The 19,703-nt window shown below is 44.7% G+C and overlaps 1 protein-coding gene across 1 annotated transcript; it reads right to left on the reverse strand.

Moving 5' to 3' along the window:
• Positions 1–6,545: 6,545 nt before the first annotated feature.
• NOL9 (nucleolar protein 9) lies at positions 6,546–19,681 on the reverse strand. The gene is made up of 12 exons (XM_077837111.1): positions 19,385–19,681; positions 18,030–18,252; positions 16,822–16,949; positions 15,633–15,771; positions 14,907–15,003; positions 14,023–14,120; positions 12,579–12,740; positions 12,009–12,303; positions 9,269–9,380; positions 8,659–8,836; positions 7,311–7,444; positions 6,546–6,896 (listed from the first exon to the last, which is right to left on the reverse strand). The coding sequence occupies exons 1-12, from the start codon at positions 19,679–19,681 to the stop codon at positions 6,783–6,785; spliced, it is 1,977 nt and encodes a 658-aa protein (XP_077693237.1). The 3' UTR covers positions 6,546–6,782.
• Positions 19,682–19,703: the final 22 nt, after the last annotated feature.

Raw genomic sequence — 19,703 nt, forward strand, 5'->3', positions numbered from 1 at the left:
TCACTCTCCTGCTGGTGATAGCCCATCCAAAGTGACAACTCTTTACACAATGTGCATGATAATCAAGTTAGGCCATTTCCTGCACAAATCCAGGTTCTCTCACTCCCTCACCCCCCTCCAAAAACCCACCCCCATACACACACAAACTCACTCTCCTGCTGGTAATAGCTCATCCAAACTGACCACTCTCCAAGTTTAAATCCAAGTTAAACCAGAACATCGGGGGGAGTGGGGGTAGGAAAAAACAAGAGGAAACAGGCTACCTTGCATAATGACTTAGCCACTCCCAGTCTCTATTTAAGCCTAAATTAATAGTATCCAATTTGCAAATGAATTCCAATTCAGCAGTTTCTCGCTGGAGTCTGGATTTGAAGTTTTTTTGTTTTAAGATAGCGACCTTCATGTCTGTGATTGCGTGACCAGAGAGATTGAAGTGTTCTCCGATTGGTTTATGAATGTTATAATTCTTGACATCTGATTTGTGTCCATTTATTCTTTTACGTAGAGACTGTCCAGTTTGACCAATGTACATGGCAGAGGGGCATTGCTGGCACATGATGGCATATATCACATTGGTGGATGTGCAGGTGAACGAGCCTCTGATAGTGTGGCTGATGTTATTAGGCCCTGTGATGGTGTCCCCTGAATAGATATGTGGGCACAATTGGCAACGGGCTTTGTTGCAAGGATAAGTTCCTGGGTTAGTGGTTCTGTAGTGTGGTATGTGGTTGTTGGTGAGTATTTGCTTCAGGTTGCGGGGCTGTCTGTAGGCAAGGACTGGCCTGTCTCCCAAGATTTGTGAGAGTGTTGGGTCATCCTTTAGGAGATGGGAAGACAAATCTTGGGAGACAGGTCAGTCCTTGCCTACAGACAGCCCCGCAACCTGAAGCAAATACTCACCAACAACCACATACCACACAACAGAACCACTAACCCAGGAACTTATCCTTGCAACAAAGCCCGTTGCCAATTGTGCCCACATATCTATTCAGGGGACACCATCACAGGGCCTAATAACATCAGCCACACTATCAGAGGCTCGTTCACCTGCACATCCACCAATGTGATATATGCCATCATGTGCCAGCAATGCCCCTCTACCATGTACATTGGTCAAACTGGACAGTCTATACGTAAAAGAATAAATGGACACAAATCAGATGTCAAGAATTATAACATTCATAAACCAGTCGGAGAACACTTCAATCTCTCTGGTCACGCAATCACAGACATGAAGGTCGCTATCTTAAAACAAAAAAACTTCAAATCCAGACTCCAGCGAGAAACTGCTGAATTGGAATTCATTTGCAAATTGGATACTATTAATTTAGGCTTAAATAGAGACTGGGAGTGGCTAAGTCATTATGCAAGGTAGCCTATTTCCTCTTGTTTTTTCCTACCCCCACTCCCCCCGATGTTCTGGTTTAACTTGGATTTAAACTTGGAGAGTGGTCAGTTTGGATGAGCTATTACCAGCAGGAGAGTGAGTTTGTGTGTGTATGGGGGTGGGTTTTTGGAGGGGGGTGAGGGAGTGAGAGAACCTGGATTTGTGCAGGAAATGGCCTAACTTGATTATCATGCACATTGTGTAAAGAGTTGTCACTTTGGATGGGCTATCACCAGCAGGAGAGTGAATTTGTGTGGGGGGGTGGAGGGTGAGAAAACCTGGATTTGTGCTGGAAATGGCCTAACCTGATGATCACTTTAGATAAGCTATTACCAGCAGGACAGTGGGGTGGGAGGAGGTATTGTTTCATATTCTCTGTGTATATATAAAGTCTGCTGCAGTTTCCACGGTATGCATCCGATGAAGTGAACTATAGCTCACGAAAGCTCATGCTCAAATAAATTGGTTAGTCTCTAAGGTGCCACAAGTACTCCTTTTCTTTTTGCGAATACAGACTAACACGGCTGTTACTCTGAAACCTCTCCTTACAGTGTGTATGGTAAAACCCATTGTTTCATGTTCTCTGTGTATATAAATCTCCCCACTGTATTTTCCACTGAATGCATCTGATGAAGTGAGCTGTAGCTCACGAAAGCTTATGCTCAAATAAATTTGTTAGTCTCTAAGGTGCCACAAGTCCTCCTTTTCTTTTTGCTGATACAGAAAGTATGTATGTGGCTCCATCTGTCCCTTAGTCACTAGGCACCAAATCTGGAACAATGGCCTCAATAAAAAGGCTATCAAGGGGGAAGCAGTAGGATGAAAAGGGGCCCGCCTGTTCTTAGTGCAGGAAAACATTTCATATACACAATTAGATCCCACACCATTAGCTTAGCCAAAAGCTTGTGTATCCCAAATCTATGGTCAGGCCTGGGTTGTAGAGAAAACCCCACCATGACTCAAAGACCTCTATCCAAAGGCCTTTGTGGAGAAGTATTGCATTGTACACCGCTCTCCAGGCTGTGCAGAAGAAACCCTTGGTATGACAAGTCAAATAACTAACCTTAGTGCTGCCCCAGTTGCTACATGGCTTCAGGATACTGCTCAGTCCATTTGTAGGTCACATTTCATTTGTGTTCCCAGTTAGATGGGCTAGGATGAACGTCCCAATGAATGGGTAAGTAAGAGTGATCTGTAGGTCTGTTCAAACAGGTTTGCCCCAGGTAGCCCTTTCATCAAGGAAACATTCACATGCAGTGGGTTCGTGAGGGTGTAAGCAAAGCTTTGCTCCCTTCCCCCCCCCCCACTTCACTGATCAGAATGCCACTTGCAACTTTTGCACATGAAGATCTGAATAGTCTGTGCTTTCCTAGAACTTTTAAGCACAAAACAAGTTGGTAAAGTGCACGCAAGGATAGAACTAACCAGGCCATCTGAACAACAAAAGTGAGCTTCTGTCAGTTATTCACCCTACTGCTATTCTGATTCTCTCTGAATCGCTATCCCTGCCCTGAATCCAAAGAACGTCGAAGTTACTGACCTGCTAAAGGCAGATGCAACTGCCACCCATGCAAAGAAAGAGACTCTCCAACAAGATATATCATCAGTAAAAGTGATATACCAGCCCCAGCCTTTCCTTAAGGGCAACCATTTTGGCTTGTGCTCATGCAGGATAAGGCCCAGTTCTCCCTTATGCACTGCGCATGCATTATCTGAGAAGGTTGTTGCATCTTAGTCCAAGGTCATTCAGGAGATGAGCCAAGAGAATTTGAAACATTTTTGAAAGATGTTCTATATTACAAAGGCTCCCAAATCTCACAGCTTTCCCCCTTGTTCCTTTGTATGGATTTCCCTTGGCGTGCGGACATGGGGCCATATACTGGGAGGCTGGGAATTCAGCTCTTCCACTGAACTGTATAGCACTACTCATTGACAAGGCAGCGCCTGCCTTTAAGCACTAACAATTATGGTTTGCTTTGTTCTCTCCCTAAGAACGGCAACAAAACCAGCGGTCTCTGCTTCCCTCCTTCCTACTGGAAAAGTTCTCCATAATTTAGAGCCAGACCTTCTCATTAGCACATCACTGCTAATTCCCTCTCACAGTCCTCTGAAGCCCTGCAAAGCTCTCAGCTCCTACACCATTAACTCATTACCACACTGATTAACAAGCACACCTTTGGAGAAAACTGAGCTATTAGCAGCTCACTGATTAGTTCACCTCTGTCCAAGCTGAGTATTACTGAGAATGGCAGCTCCCTGCCTTGTGCTGCTCACACGGAGCATATGTGGAGCTTTGGGTTTTGGTGCAGAAGAGAATTTACTCACTCATCCCCAGGCGTAGATTGAGCCAGCTCCGAGGTGGGGAACCATACTTGGTCAAGACCGAGTTCATAGTCTTCAGTGTGTGGCGGGGCAGCAAGGGACCCTGGCTGCACGCTCCTGCAGTTCCAGCAGGAGAAAGGACCCCCGTTAACACAGTAAGGGGTACTGCACACAATAGACTCCTCAAAGCAGAGCGGATGCCCAGAGAGCTGCTCAGGGATCTGCTCACTGCAGGAAGAGTTCACTCCACTGCTCTCCTCCCCAACCCACACTGGAGAGAGCTTGCTTTCTTGAGCTGCTCCACTGACACGAAAAGCAACATGTGTTTGGCCTCTGCCAGTTCGTTTCTTCCCAGACCTGGAGCCCCTCGGGTGCTGTATATTTTAGTGTCGGCTTCTCAGAGCCACGCACTTCACTTGCCTTCTCATTTGGGTTTCCTGACTTCCCTTCTCCACCAGTTGTAACGCCCCCTCCCCCCACCGTTCTCTCCCCCTCTGCAGTTCAGCCACCATCAGCCTCCAGACCGCACAGCCTCCCACCACTTGCCAGGTAGGGAGGATTTGACATTTCACAGCTGAACTTCGCCAAACCTGCTCCCCCCAGATATTTTCATCCTCCACTGAAGCGGAGCCCCAGCCCCTTTCAAAAACCCAAACCACAGACCACTGAGCATCACAACAGCAGTAGGATGAGTTGCCACAGCAACCCAGCTGCTCAGAGGCAGAGAAGCAGCATAGTGCCCCTTGTTCCACCCTCCCTCCATTCAGACATGAGGCTCTGTCAGCTCTGACATCATAGACACAGAGCAGACGTCCCTTTCACAACTGCAAGTTTGTTTCCTTTCTGCTCCCCTGCCCGCCCTTGTTTTGCTAGCAAGCCTTGGCTATACCTTTAACTTGGCAGGGTCGCTCTGAGGAGGCCCTGTGCTTCACAGGAGATTTTTTCCCTTGCTGAACAGATGGCCCCCATATTTGTTTTAGCCACTGTTCAGGCTAGTTTGTCATCCAAGTCTTTCCTGTACTGCCAGACCCAGCCATATGGGGAGAATTAAGACTGGATTAAGTTAAAGCTTTAACTCTTTAACAGGCAGCAGCTCAGCACAGACTGTCCCAGGCCCTTTTCGGATCCATGTTTTCCAGTAAAATCAATCCCTATTTCATTCACAGGTACACACACATTTCGGAAGTGTTACTGTCATATGTGAATTTCCTAAAGAACTAGATGAAAGCATTTCTTGAGTTATTCATAGCTGCTATGTTATCGCAGCCCAAGAACCTGAAACTCTGAACAATACCACATCCTTCCTCCTTTAGGAGCCTAAGTGTGACCTGAGTCAAGAAGTTTGCAAACGGATACAAGTCCCAAAGATTCCAGATTTTGCTTCTCAGAAAGACAACTTAGTCTCACTGAGGTCACATAGGACTGGAAGGCACCTCTTGGGTCACCAAGTTCAGTCCCCTGCTATTGCCCATAATCCCCTCCTTTAATCAATGTATTGTCTCCATGCTTCCCAAACACCAAACTGAGAGTTAGGAGGAGACTGTGGGCTTGCCTGCACTGGGAAGTTTACTGTTGTTACCAACAGGTTTAAGCCAAACCAGTCCTAAAAACAGTTTAACTGCAAATGTAGACAGGGCCAACCTGTCTTCAGCACCTTTTGAAAAGATGCAGTTGAAAGCCATAAGCAATTTTTTTAGTGTAGACAAATTAAGACACCATTTACCAAAGATGGTTCCTTAGACACTGTTTCTAGATCCAGTAAACAGCTCTCCAAAGTGAGATGACAAGTTACTAGCCAGCATTTAAGATTTTAAGTCTACTGTAACCAAACCTTTACTCAACAATCTGAAAGAATTAGCACCCCAAATTGAGGACTATGAAGTATTTACTCTACCTTCAAACCATATCATATTCCACTAATTGCCCATGGTCCAGCACTTCTCAGAGGAAGAAGAACTTAGCGGGACAACGTTGTTACTGCTAGTGGTACATGTATATCACAAGTTTATCCCTATTCCATAACATTTTAGCCTCCAACATCACCAGTTGATTTAGAAAGATGTGGGTAGTTAGATGCAGTAGAATCAAATCTCTCCCCAAAATACACATTTGGATACTTTCAGGCTTAAGTAAAAATAATACCCAGGCACCAAAGACAGAACAAACCAAGATAAAGGTTATTGTTAACCAGAACATTTTCTCAATAGTATTCTAGAAGCAGTAAGTCTATTGACATTGCCTATTGCCACCAGAACAGTTCCAGCTTTATCCTGGAGTTTCACTGGATTGGAGATGCAAGCTGTCTACACTCTTAGCAAGCTTAGGTGAAGTCTATTAGTCACTTCTCTCCCCATCAGGTTTTCTATAGCACCCACCACTAAGTGCCCTCTCAATCTGATGTAGCTTTAGCTATGACAATTCAAGGCCACAACATTTGACAAGTGACCCGACTCCCTCTAGTGGCCTTATTTGGAAAGTTATACACAGTACCTTGAAAAGCTACAGAAGTGTTTACAAGATGATACTGTTTTTCGTATAGAAATGATCCAATTTAATAAAAGACATGAAAGGGGGATAGTTAAGTCACTGCAAACTCCAGGACTAAAGATCAGAAAGTTGGGATGCCACTAACTTCTAAATAAGCAATTAGGTTGAGATCATCAGTACACTGGAATTAACCAGAGATTTAAAAAAGTATCTTTCCATGGCATCCTCTTCCTATGGCTCACAGTACAATGGAGACATTTACTCAGAGCACATCACCCTCAGGATAACTAGGACAGAGTGAGCCCAGCTATACATGGGTCAGTGTGGGATTTGAAAAAGAAACTGAAACTGAAGTTTTTAATAGATGTTTACTATAAAACACAAAGGTACATAATGGAAGTATAAAAAGTAAGCGGTTGGCAGGTAAGCACTACACAATTTGCACCAGATGATAAATGCTCTTCCTCACAGTTCTGTGGGACCTTTGCTGGTTCCAAGAATGTGCCAAGTTCTCTGGGAAGCTCCCTGGCCCCTTATTATGAAACAAACCCTGTAATTCATTCTCTCAGAAGGCTTTAAATGGAGATTATCTACTGTGTTCTCTTCTCTTGAGGTGCTTCTTCATTTTCAACTTCCCAGCTCCCGAAATGTCATAATTGTATTCAGATGTCACATAGGGGATCTCCCCTTCAGTTCCCTGCTGAAACACACAAAGAAACTGAAAGACACTGCCAGTCTGAACATTACTTTGTTCTGTTTCATTTATGCAGACTGACAGAATTTAGCGGTTTACCACTGGGCAGCTCTGAGAATCATGTACTGCAACACACAAGATTTTAAAAAGTAAGTTTAAAATTGAAAATAAAAATCGCCACTTAATTAGTTTGTTAATATATATAGAGAGAGCATTTAACCGGCTTATGTACTGAATACAAAACGTTCCTATCTTGGAGCCCTAACCACCAGTTAATACACATAAGCCTCCCAGCTCACGCATGCCTTATAATACAGCTGATTTAATACAAGAAATAGATCTAATACCTTCTAATTAAAATACATGTCACCCTGCTGTGTAGGTAGAAGCTGTCTGAGGATCTTCATAAGTCACCCTTACCTGGTTTGTAAAGACACAATCTGGAATGGTGATATTTCCCAGCAGCAGACAGTTTACAAGTCTTAAGTTTTCTGGAGGTACTGGAGTCAGAATATGGTAAAGCTTCCTCTCCATGTCAATCCCTCGGATAATTCCTTTAAAATATATTTACAGTTCAGTCTTAAATCCTCTGAACTATGGAAGGATGCACAATCACTGCATAGTCGAAATTCTTTGCATGGGCTAGTTATTTCTTAAAGTAGTGTTTTAGGTTTAAGCAGGAATCATGCCCTAGACAGAGGCTGAAATATGATTTTCTTGCTACTCTTGTGATTTGTCTCCCCTACCCTCCATCCCCTTTTGGTCATGAAAAACCCAAATACCCCAGATGTCAACTCCAGGATAGTTTTTCCAGGAGCAGCTACAGAACCTTCAGATTTTCAAGTAAAATTGCTGTGTGTTTTCAAAACAGATGTACAACACACATTAATGCAATGTGAAGTTGTATAGCTAAAAGTCATTAGAGGCAATGCAAATATTTAGATTCAAAACGGCAACACCTCCTGCTATGGTTTGTGATAAAATGGTATTTGTCATTAAATGTACATTAAAATAGAACTTTTTTAAAGAGAGAACAAAGGATACGTGCACAATGCAGTCAAGTAAAAGTTGCAGGGGAACATCACCCTTTGCACTTCTGGACTGATTTTCCCTGTGCGACTTTAACATGGCTTCAACTGTTTAGGGAACTCCCCCCCAACACACACTCCTTGTTTGTGGCTATGCTCCTGCAGAGCTCCAGGGAACCCTGAATGCTTAAGACATAGAAAGCAACTGAGAATTGTTGCATCAAAACCAGACTTTTTTCAAATTAAGTAGAGATGAGTGCTTAGTGAGGATTAGGCCCAAGGTAAGATTCAGACTTCAGGCGACTTTTGCTGTAGCCCTGTTCAGAGAAGTGTACTTATTTCTCCCCCCTACAATAAGAATATTTTACCCCCAATCCACACAGGTTGAGACATCCAAATGGATTTTGAGCACAACTTCCTGAAGTTGATCTTAAACATCTGAACCCAAAGGAAAATAATGTATCAAGTTATGAATAAATACAAAGACTACAATGGAAACTGTTTTGCGATCTTAACTAATCACTAATTTAAGACAGAGGGCTCACAAGCAAAGGTTATAATGGAAAACAAAACCTGTAGAGAAGAAGCAGATGTTTATTCTTTTACTCTACTCCTATTTTTCAAGTTACCTTTAAAAGAGTGATTAAAAACGGTGACTCCTTTATGCTGCAGTTTCAACATATGATCAGATGGGGCAATTTAGTTTACGCAATGCTAAAGTCTTCCCAGGATTCACTCACCGAAGCCCAAGCAATCACAGACTGGTGTCTGTGTAAGCAAGACTGGCCCATCAGTCTGACATCTGACCTCATCCAATATCCTGCAGAGACCGACCCAGCTGGCATTTACTGAATACATGATGTGTGTAGGAGCAACATCAGTGTGAATAACCCTGAGCGCAACAGCATTGAAAGGTACCTACAAAATAAGCCCCAGATCATTAGTTCAACTTGAATTTAGTTCTGAATTGCAATAGACACATACTTTTAGTTATTTTTATCATCACTATATGCAGTGTTGTTGTAGCCATCGCTGTACAAAAACTGAAATCTGCTGTACGCTGTGTGCCTACCTACATTAGTGACAACACAATACTGTAATCACAAACGACTGACCAAGAGACATGTAAAATCTTTGCTATATACATTTCAGGGAGTGCTGGCATAAATGTTAACCTGATAGAGATGTTTTACAAGTGGGTTACTACTGCTCCTAGCATTCGGACAGGGTCTTTTTGTTGACAGTTCCGTAAAACATTTAGAATATAGTAATTTAGATTACTAACAATCAGCTTTCTGAATCCAGTCATCAAAATGGCATCTTCAATTCTTTCACAAATGGTTAAGTTACCTGATAGGGAACCAAACTATGTAAAGGAAGTACTGATTTTGTTTCCAGAGGCTGCAGCTGGCCAAGGTAACCTAACATTGCCACATCCCGGAGGATACTGCTGTGGACCCGTCTAGAAAAATAAGCAAACAAATCATGCAGAGATGAAAAACAATCATGTTCTAATTCAAACATAAGCACTTACTCAGACATTTCAGAATTTGCAGTGTGATATTTTTATATTCACTGTTTTAGAAGGTTTATTTTAAAATTTCTGTTGTTCAGACCTATTTAGAGCTATGTTTTATTAACCTTGTGGTTCTGACATTCCACAGTTCAGTTGAAGGATGATATTATAAGGCTGCTTGCTTTAGGCAGCAGTCACTTTTTAGATTCTGGCTCTCTTCTCCAGTGCCGATAGCCAGGAGAATTTTCCATTCGCCAATTGTGACAAAGGAGAAGAAATGATGGTCTGAGCCAGTGACCCAAGTCACTCTTTATTAAACAGTTCTTTAGTGAAGGTTTCTGGGTGAAGTCAAACACCCATGCATATCCCCCAATATCAGAGAAATGGAAAGCAAGTGACAGGATGAGAGCCAAGGAGAGACAGTTGCTGACGCACGCAATCTTTAGATAAATATTGGTTATTAAGTTTGCCCTTAAACCATCGTAGCTAAAAGGCATATTGAAAAGCTTCAGGGTTTCTTCCTGTCCACAGCTTTACATACTCCTGGGGAAATTATGCGCTACTGCATATGTGCATAATTAATAAGCGGCACATACTTTTATTTTTTGTGCAGAAAAAAGCTTCTGCCAAAATGTTGCTTCAGTTCCGCCTTTTGCCCATCAGAAGGCGCTGCGGCGCAAGAACAGCAACAGCTCCCAGCAGAAAATAACCTCTGCAGTTCTGCCTTTTGCCCACCAGAGGGCACTGTGGTGAAAGAACACAGCAGCAGCTCCTAGCCAGATGGGGAAGAGAAAGAGCCTGCCTTAGTCGCAGCACCTGTCAGGACAGGTCAGGAGACAGGGCCTATGGGGAAACCGACAGCATGGGGCTGCTGGGGGGGTCAGACAGGGCCAAAAAACATTTCCTGACTCTTTTTTGTCATCTGTAGTTAGACATACTTGCTGACAGGTATTTTGAAATAATGACCAAAAATAATTGAAACTGGTGTGATTATATTGTGTTATTTTGACAAATAAAACATGCAGAATTTTAAAATATTGTGCGAAGAATTTTTAATTTTTTGGCGTAGAATTCCCCCAGAAATATTTACTATATCAAGATTAGGGACACTGTTCCCTCTAATTTTTCCCACACATGTGCGGAATTAATTTTATTACGAGCACCAAATATGGAGGTGATGTGTGATACATCACCTCTATATTGGTGCACATAAGAAAATTCATGTGGTGGGGTGGGGCCGAGGGGTTCAAAGTGTGGGAGGGGGCTCAGGGCTGGGGAAGAGGGTTGGGGTGCATGGGTGCAGGCTCTGGGGTGGAACTGGAGATGGAGAGGCTCAGGACTGAGGCAGAGAGTTGGGGTGTGGGCTCTGTGGTTGGGCTGAGGATGAGGGGTTAAGGGTGCAGGCTGCCCCAGGGCTACAGCAGGGAGAGAAGACTCCCCCCAGCTCTCTCCCGGCAACAGCATCTGGGCTGTGGTGTGGGACGGGGGAAAAGGCACCCTTCCCTGTTGCGGCAGCTCTGGTGCTGAGTTGGGGCACCCCTCCTCAGCAGACGGTTGGCCCTCCCCTGACCAGGTGGGTTCCCCGAGTGCCCACGTGGCACTTAATAGTCTGTTATGCGGCCACACAGCTTACAGGAAACTTAGTCCTGCATGGCTATTAAATAGTTTCAGCAAAGCAAAAGGCTTTACTTTGCCATAACTGCAGTTCTCTGTTAAATCACTAGTGAAGGTTGTTCCAGAAACGTACACAAGGCTACCATTGCACTACCAGTCTTGCACTTCTCTCATGAACTGATAAGCAGAACAGGATGAAATATTTCAAAACAAGTTTTTCATCCAAAAATGGCTTTTGAAATTGACTTTTTGCAAAAAAAAAAAATTAGCAGTACTGTCAATGTTTTAATTTTTCATGAAAAATGTAGTTTGATATTTTTCAAAATCAAACGATCAAAATTATTAAATAAAAACTGGTAGTTATTCCAAGGTTTTAAATACCATTTTTTGAAAAAACTATTAGAATGTCCATTTAATGGATTTTAAAACCAAAAGAGACCATTATGATAATCTAATCTAACCTGCATAAAATATGCCACAGAACCATGCCAAGTAAATTCTGCATGACAGCCACAACTTCTGTTTAAGCTATGGATACTTAAGAGATTCTAGTCTTGATTTAAAGATGTCAAGTGTTGACAAATCCATCACATCCCTAGGTAAGTTGTTAGAATTGCTAATTATTCTCACTGTTAAAAATGTGGTTTGTTGTCTGAATTTCTCTAATGTCCATTTCCAACCACTGGATCTTGTTATGCCTTTTTCCACTAGATTACAGAACCATCTACTATCAAATCTGTTCTCCATGTAGCTACTTGTAGGTGCTTCGACACTACGATGACTGTGCCATACAAGTACCTGAACAGATGCAAGTGTGGCTCTGCGAAGATAACATCAGATAGAGAGCTCTGCATTGTGCATTTACTTTCAAAATTTAGTGACTATGAATGACATGCTGAAATGCAGACAAACTGCTGGAAACACATACTCCATGGCAGGAGCAGTGGCTTTTGTACTTACGCTTCACCAGCATTCCCTGCTCCAGGAAATTTTGGTTGTACGCACAGCAATTTATGCCCTGTAGTCGATGTTTGAAAGTCGCTTTCTCCTTCATACTGCTTCCAATCCTCCATTCCACTCACGTCCATGCTCTTACACTTGCCCTGTAGTTTGCCTTTTGTATGTAGGCCAGCAGCAAGATTAATATATTCTGGGGTAAAGCGAGGCATATCCTTAAAGTCTTCCACACTGATCTGAACAATGTGACTGGGTGACAGCAGTCGAATGATATCAATCAGAAGCAGCAATCCAACACCTTTGGGAATGGGGGGGGGAGGGAGAGAAAACACAGTTTGCACAATGTAGTGCAGTCACACCAGGTAAGCATCTTGCAGAGCTGAACCTTGGTTATTAGAGACTCAGGAGTGTCTCTCAATGGTTGTTAGAGACTTAAAATAAACTCACACAGAATTAGAGTCATATTTCCCAGTCTCAGAATAGCTACAAAATGTGCATTATGGCATGTATACTGTTAAGATATAGTATTAATCTTCTAATGCATCTCCAAAGACTAGATGTACGCTGGCTTACCTTTCACCCATCCCATTGTATTGATGACCAAAGGCACTTCTTTCTTGTAGGAGTTAAACACATACTTTACTGTGTCAATATATCTTTCGGTATCCTGATCACAACTAGCTTCTCCATAATACACCATTTTACGTGGCATTCGCTGATGAGTGAATGGTGGCCCTGAAAAAAGACACACCGAAGATTAACAGTAAATACTTGGGAGATTCAGTAATTCAAAGAAAGCGGCCATAAAGAGTTAGCAAAACCCCCAAAACTCCTGAAGCACACATGCTCAATCCTTTTCTATACTGATGGAAGTTATTCTTCCAGTTGTTTCGTCTTTTTAGGAAAGACTTGTGCTTTAAGATTTTCTCCACTTGCTCCAATGAACCTTCCTCTGCCCTGCAGATCATTTCCTTTCAACTCTGAGTATACAGTCAAAGACAGTCAGTCTGGACGTCTGGGTATCAGAAACCTGATAAATCCACTAATGTGGTATGGAACTATACAATTCTTAAACGTATGAGTTTATAAATTAATTTAGATTAACTACTATTCTAGAAGACAATCTGAGCAGGGTAGCAGTTTTTGGTCAGGAAGTAAAAAAGGAACCCTAAATTGGAATGACAAAAGGACTGTGTGCATTACAATTTAGTAGTGTAAACACATTCGTTTTTTTCCTCCATGATGACAGAGCAGCCCAAGGCAAGCAGCTGATACAAACAGTAGACCACATCATTTGGTGCCTGGGAACCAAAGCTCTTTGGAGACATCCAAGGCCATACCTATTAGCAGGTTTTCAAAACTTACAACAATATTCTTCCCTCTTTTTCCCACCCCAAGCTTAACAACTTTACAATTTAAAACTAGGGTGAGATGTTGAAACTTTTTTTTTTTAAAGCACAAACCCCAGAAAGTTCTAGGGCCTTTTACATTTTAAAACATGTACTTCTTTGACCCACACCACTATCTGCATATCTCAAAAACATTAATAAACTTATCCTAAAGTTTCAGTGAGGTATGCAAGTATTATTCCCACTTTCACAGATGGAGAACTGAAACAGAGATTAAATGATTTGCCCAAGGTGTCACATGAAGTCTGTGGCAGAGAAGGAAAACTAACTCAGGTCTGCTATATCCCAGACCAACAGCATATAGAAAAGATCACCCTCTCCACCCACTTCCATAAAATATGTAAAAACCAACACGGGAGAATAACTTGCCTGGTAGTTCTGATTTCCTAGAGATAGCACCTTGGAGGATTTCACTCCCGGGTCTTAGCTCCTTACCACAAGATTGGCAGGCCTCCTTCACTTATAATGTTTTTTGAACTGTGAGTAGAGGTAATATGGTTCTGTTAAGACACAGGAGTGAGAATCCTGCATAGTACCTTTAGAGAATAAAAATATATACATTATATATATATATTTTTCTGGTGATAAGACTATAGCAAAATACATACCAAGACATGGCTCTGACACATTAATTAAGGAGACACAGCCAGGTGGTGTAAACTCTGTCTGTCCCAGATCACATTCCAAATATTCAACACAAGGAAGGCTACAATAAAAGAATAACGATATTTTAAGAGGCACTGCATATTAGCATCTGTGTAAATAAAACAGGACAGCATTTTACTTAGAATATATCAGGAAAAGAATCCAACTCTGACAGCTTTAAACACAATTTTGAAAATCTCAGACACTGAATAAGATCACTAGCTTTCTGCCTCCTCCCTCTATTTGACAGACTGTAATGATCAGGCAAGGACAAACTATAACTAGGACTCCATGTGCATCACGGAGGTCGCAGATTCCATTACTTTGTGCAACCTCCTTGACTTCTGCAGCGTCCGGGGCCAGCTCCTCAGGTGGCCTTGGGGACAGCCACACCAGCCGCTGCTCGGGCAGCTCCTGGCAACTGTCCCCGGGCAGCCGGCTGGAGCAGCTGCCATCTGCTGGTCCTGGGCACTCCTGGACAATTCCCCCACCTTCACCCCCCCCAAGCAGCCGCCCCCGAAGTTTTAGTCACAGGTATAAGTCATGGACAGATTACAGGCTGTGAATTTTCGTTGACTGCCTGTGACCTGTCCATGACTTTTACTAAAACTACCTGTGACTACTTGTGTAGCTTTAACTATAACCAACTACAATCAATGCCAAATTGCACAAGTGGTACAGACAAGTGGTACAGACAGATGGCGACTGCCAATTATATCAAGCAAAAATTGTAATTTTCAAAAATATCCAAATCCCCAGTAATTATTTCCAAATAATCCCATCAATTTTTTCTTGCCCAGATCATAGAAGATTTGAAAATTTGAGTGTTATAGGATAAAAAACTCACTGATTCAGCAACAGGTTAATGAGATATCTGTTAAATGTTGATTTTCCAATACTTTTTGGGCCACACACCAGAATGACAGGACAACCATCATCTTCCTCTGGAAAAATAAACATACCCTGATATGGACCATTACTACAAATTAATCTCATGCATCCTACTCCACAAAAGTTTACAAAAATTTAATCTCAGGAGCTGAGCATTTTCATTGAAAGAGCAGTTTACATAACATGGGCTTATATTTGCACTTGGGAACCGAACAAGATAACTGTGTTTAAAGGTGAAGAGGGTATTGACATATATAAACACAAAATAAAAAGCTTTCTAAGAGGGCGGACTCCAACACAAAACCAAAACCTTGCAAAATTCTACTTGCCTATGGGAAATTATTTGGGGGGTGGGGGAAACTGATACCCCCCCCAACCCCCACTAAAATCATCATAAAGGCACATTAGTCTTGGTGGCAGATCAGCAAGGCAGCAATAAGCCTTATGGGCGAGATAAACACTCCCTCCTGCCCTCTAAGTACATCAAAATGGGGTAACTCACACTCAGTTTGGTTCAGAAACTCCCCCAAGACTTGAAATTTGACCCAAGCTTTTCACTATTGTCAGGGCATGGTTTCACAAGCATGAACTTAGGAAAAAAAACTCTGAGAAAGGAGCTTTTGCTCCTGTTATATCACTGCAAAACTTAACATATTCAGTTCCATCAATTTAAGATACTCACCACAACACGCTTGTATTAACTCTTCAATTGCCAAAACTGAACTCTCTGAAAAAATCAGGCCGCTTTCAGGATCACGTTTTCCAATACCAGTAGAAGCTAGAGCTGCATCTTCTGGTGTGAAGCAAGGACCCTTTTGTCTCTAGAGATCAGCAAGCATATAGCAGAGAAAGGTTTTAGCAAGTTCATACATAACAATACAAAATAACCCCAGAATAACTCCTACTGTCTTATAGCCTGGACAGTGGTACCAGGACAGAAGGATTTAGTCACACTATCTTCTCTGTTCTAGTTCTACAGAAGTCTTAAGTCCAAGTGAGAGGAAGAAAGTGATAGGAACAAGGTCTTATCTTCATTGACATTCTACTTACTACAGCAAATGGCACCTTATAAATACCACAGACAGATATGTCTAAAATGGGAAGAATGATAACTCCTTTATAAAGCACTTGGAGCTCAACCGAAAAACTCTGTAAGAGCTAGGTATTATTATATACAGGTCTACAGCGCTCAGACCATTATAAACCATGGGAAACCAGCCTTATAATTCAAAGGCATGGGAGCACACCTGAAAGTCACATGACAGACATAGGATGATGACATGATTGGAACATGAAACAAACAATAATGGGGCTGGGCCAGTCAAGTGGAGCTGCCACCAACTGCAGACAGAACAGGAAACACTAGAGGGCTGGGGAGTGTGGGGAGAAAAGTATGGGAAGACAGTAGCAAGAAAGTGACTGGAACAAAGGACTAAGAAGGATAAGTAGTAAAAGAGGAAGTGAAGTTCTGGCAAACGATAGATCCATGTGTCATATATATAAAAGAATGAATTACAACTTATGTACACAGTTATAATTCCATCACTGATTCAGCAACAAGTTAATGAAATATCTGTTAAATGTTGACTTGAATGATTACATACATGATTCAAGCTTTGGTCTTATGGTAAATATCCAGAATACTTCTATGGAACGGTACCCCCTTAATTCACAATTCCTGGAAATTAGTCTGAATTTTACAAACATAACACATGCTTTTTTTTCCTGACCCATATATTTATTGCTCCATATACCATTGATCTTCTCCTGAAGCCATGCACATTTTTCTTCCTCATAAAACAATTCCCATAGGGTAAGCTTGAACAAATGCAAGATTTCCATTAAGTAACCAAGTGGAAGACGCATTTCACCTTTACTCTGAAGATATGGGAGAACTCTGGGTGATTAAGAATGAATCTTGTAACCGAGGTATCCAGACCATCCAACAGCACCACGGAACACAAAGGGGCAAAATTTTTCATCAGTTTAATTCTAGCAGCTGCAAGATGACAACAGTTAGTCTTAAAACACTATATTTCACACAAATTAGAGTCAAGTCCAAAACTGATACAATGGACAAATACTTTTTACATTATCTGACCTTCATAATACCTGTGAGGTAGGTATCTCCCCATTTGACAAATGTGAAAAGAGAAGCAAACATCTCATGTGATTTGCCAAAGAAGTCAGTGATGTGCAGAACTAGAACTCATGAGTTCCTATTTTCCAGTCCTGTACTTTAAAAAACAAACTACAGAGCTCCATGGAAAATGAGAAAGTATATTCGTATCCTAAAGTAAGGCAATAAACAACACTCAGTCATTTTCATTGCCATTAAAAAGTGATAAAGACGATCTTGAGAGTTTGCCAATTACTACGTGTACAACTATAGACCAAATATTTGTGTGTGTGAATTTACTGTGGGACAGATGATGGCTGGACAGCCCTAAAAACTGTAGTACCCACTGGACAGATACAGCATGAAACACATCTCTCCCCTCAGTCCAGGTGATCATAATAGCTCACCTAGTCTGACCTCTTATGTAAAACAGGCCCTAGAATTTCAAACAGTGATTCCTGCTTTTAGCTCAACTTGTGGTTGAATAAAGCACATCTTTTAGAAAATCATCCAGTCTTGATTTAAGGACTGCCAGCAATGGAAAATTTACGACAGCATTTGATAATCTCTACCAATAGTTAACTACCCTCGCTGTTAAAAATTTGACTCTAATGGGAAGTTATTCTGCTTTGTCTCTACAGAAAACAGCCAGAAAAGGCATCAACAGCAATAGTGACGATGAGGACATGTCACTAGACTGGGACCACCCTAACTCAGTTCACAGAAGCCACTGAATAATGTCAGGTGAAGATGACTTCTGATCACAACTCTAGTCTACATTCAGAATGGTGACAGAGAGATAAAAGGCTTATCTCACTACAAGGTCTCTGGGATTCTTCAGTCTGCCCCAAAGCAATTGGTAACAGGTAGCCCTACATGTAACCAGCCCTAATAGCATGGCTCTTCAACCCCCCAAATAGCAGACTCCTCACCAAAGCACACTGCTCAGCCCATGCTTACCACGTGGCACATGATGGGCTCTGAGCATCGCCCTGGCTGATATCCTCATCTCCTTTTTCGATTTCTCCAGCGTCTCGTAGATCACTGCTTCGATGGTCAGGGCAGAGTGGGTCTGAGGGGAGAAGAGGTCGTAGGGAGGCTGCTCCTGAGTGATAGTAAATCCAAACACTCGGACTGCACCATAGAGGCAGGTCAGGCGGCATTTCCCAGTGAAGGTCAGCTTCTGCAGTGGGGAAACAGGAGACGAGATACTGACCAGGCTTGAAGACAGGGCGGTGCTAGACAGACAAGGGAGAGACAGCCCCTGCCCTGGCTGTTCACACACAAGAGGCGCGGAGTTTCCCACCCCGCCCAGGAGCTGCCCCCCACCCACCCCATCCCTGCTCCCGCACTAGGCTAGGGCCCAAAGCCACTGCACATCTTCATCCCCCCCAACTATTCCCAGCTACCCCACCAACAGCCGCCCCGCCCAACAGCCGCCCCCCAGCACCCAACGGCCGCCCCCTCCATCGCCCCCAACGCCCCCCGTCCCCTCCAACGGCTGCCCCCTCCATCCCCCCTCGTCCGTCCCCCCAACAGCCGCTCCCGCGCCAGCCCTCCCTTCCCCTCCAACACCTGCTCCCCCCAACGGCGGCCCCCTCCATCGCCCCCCCGTCCCCCCCCAACGGCCGCCCCTGCGCCAGCCCTCCCTTCCCCTCCAACGCCTGCTGCCCCCAACGGCGGCCCCCTCCATCGCCCCCCCCGTCCTCCCCAATGGCTGCCCCCTCCAACGCCGGCCCCCTCCACCAGCTCCCAACGGCCGCCCCCGCGCCAGCCCTCCCTTCCCCTCCAACGCCTGCTCCCCCCAACGGCGGCCCCCTCCATCGCCCCCCCGCCCCCCCCAACGGCCGCCCCCGCGCCAGCCCTCCCTTCCCCTCCAACGCCTGCTCCCCCCAACGGCGGCCCCCTCCATCGCCCCCCCGCCCCCCCCAATGGCTGCCCCCTCCAACGCCGGCCCCCTCCACCAGCTCCCAACGACCGCCCCCGCGCCAGCCCTCCCTTCCCCTCCAACGGTTGCCCCCCTTCCCCTCCAAAACCTGCCCCCCCACAACCCCTTCCAACGGCCGCCCCCCTCAACGGCTGCCCCCTCCATCGCCCTCCGTCCCCTCCAACGGCGGCCCCCTCCATCCCCCCCTCGTCCTCCCCCAACGGCCGCCCCCGCGCCAGCCCTCCCTTCCCCTCCAACGCCTGCCCCCCCCAACGGCGGCCCCCTTCATCGCCCCCCCGTCCTCCCCAACGGCTGCCCCCTCCAACACCTGCCCCCCCCCAACCCCTTCCAACGGCGCCCCCAGCTCCCAGCGGCCGCCGCCCCGCACCTGGGCGCGCGGCAGGAGCAGCACCGCGGCGCCCTCTGTGGCCTCCACCGCGGCGAGGCTGCGCGCTGCCGGGGCCGCCTCCCCGCCGCCCGCCGGGCCCGGCGCCTGCAGCAGCCCCGCGCGCACGAAGGAGGCGGCGTATTCCCGCCACGCGTCCCGGCCGGGCCGCTCCCGCCACTTCCGGGCCGCGGGGCCCGAGCCCGGGCCTCCCTGCCGGCGGCCGCGGCCCAGGCGCTTGCGCGGAGGCTGCGCCCGGCGGGCCGCGGGGAAGCGGCGGAGAGCGGGCGGCCGGGGCATGGCGGCCTCCCCAGCAACTCTC

This window comes from Eretmochelys imbricata, chromosome 18 (assembly GCF_965152235.1).
Source record: "Eretmochelys imbricata isolate rEreImb1 chromosome 18, rEreImb1.hap1, whole genome shotgun sequence".
NCBI lineage: Eukaryota > Metazoa > Chordata > Testudines > Cheloniidae > Eretmochelys > Eretmochelys imbricata.

What these genes read in the sequence shown, in the direction of transcription:
- NOL9 (XM_077837111.1), bottom strand. Translation starts at nt 19,681, where the DNA reads ATGCCCCGGCCGCCCGCTCTCCGCCGCTTCCCCGCGGCCCGCCGGGCG. An exon ending in TACAATGGGATGGGTGAAAG is followed by an intron (nt 12,304 to 12,578) that starts GTAAGCCAGCGT and finishes CCATTCCCAAAG; the next exon opens with GTGTTGGATTGCTGCTTCTG. An exon ending in ATAGTTTGGTTCCCTATCAG is followed by an intron (nt 8,837 to 9,268) that starts GTAACTTAACCA and finishes CTTATTTTGTAG; the next exon opens with GTACCTTTCAATGCTGTTGC.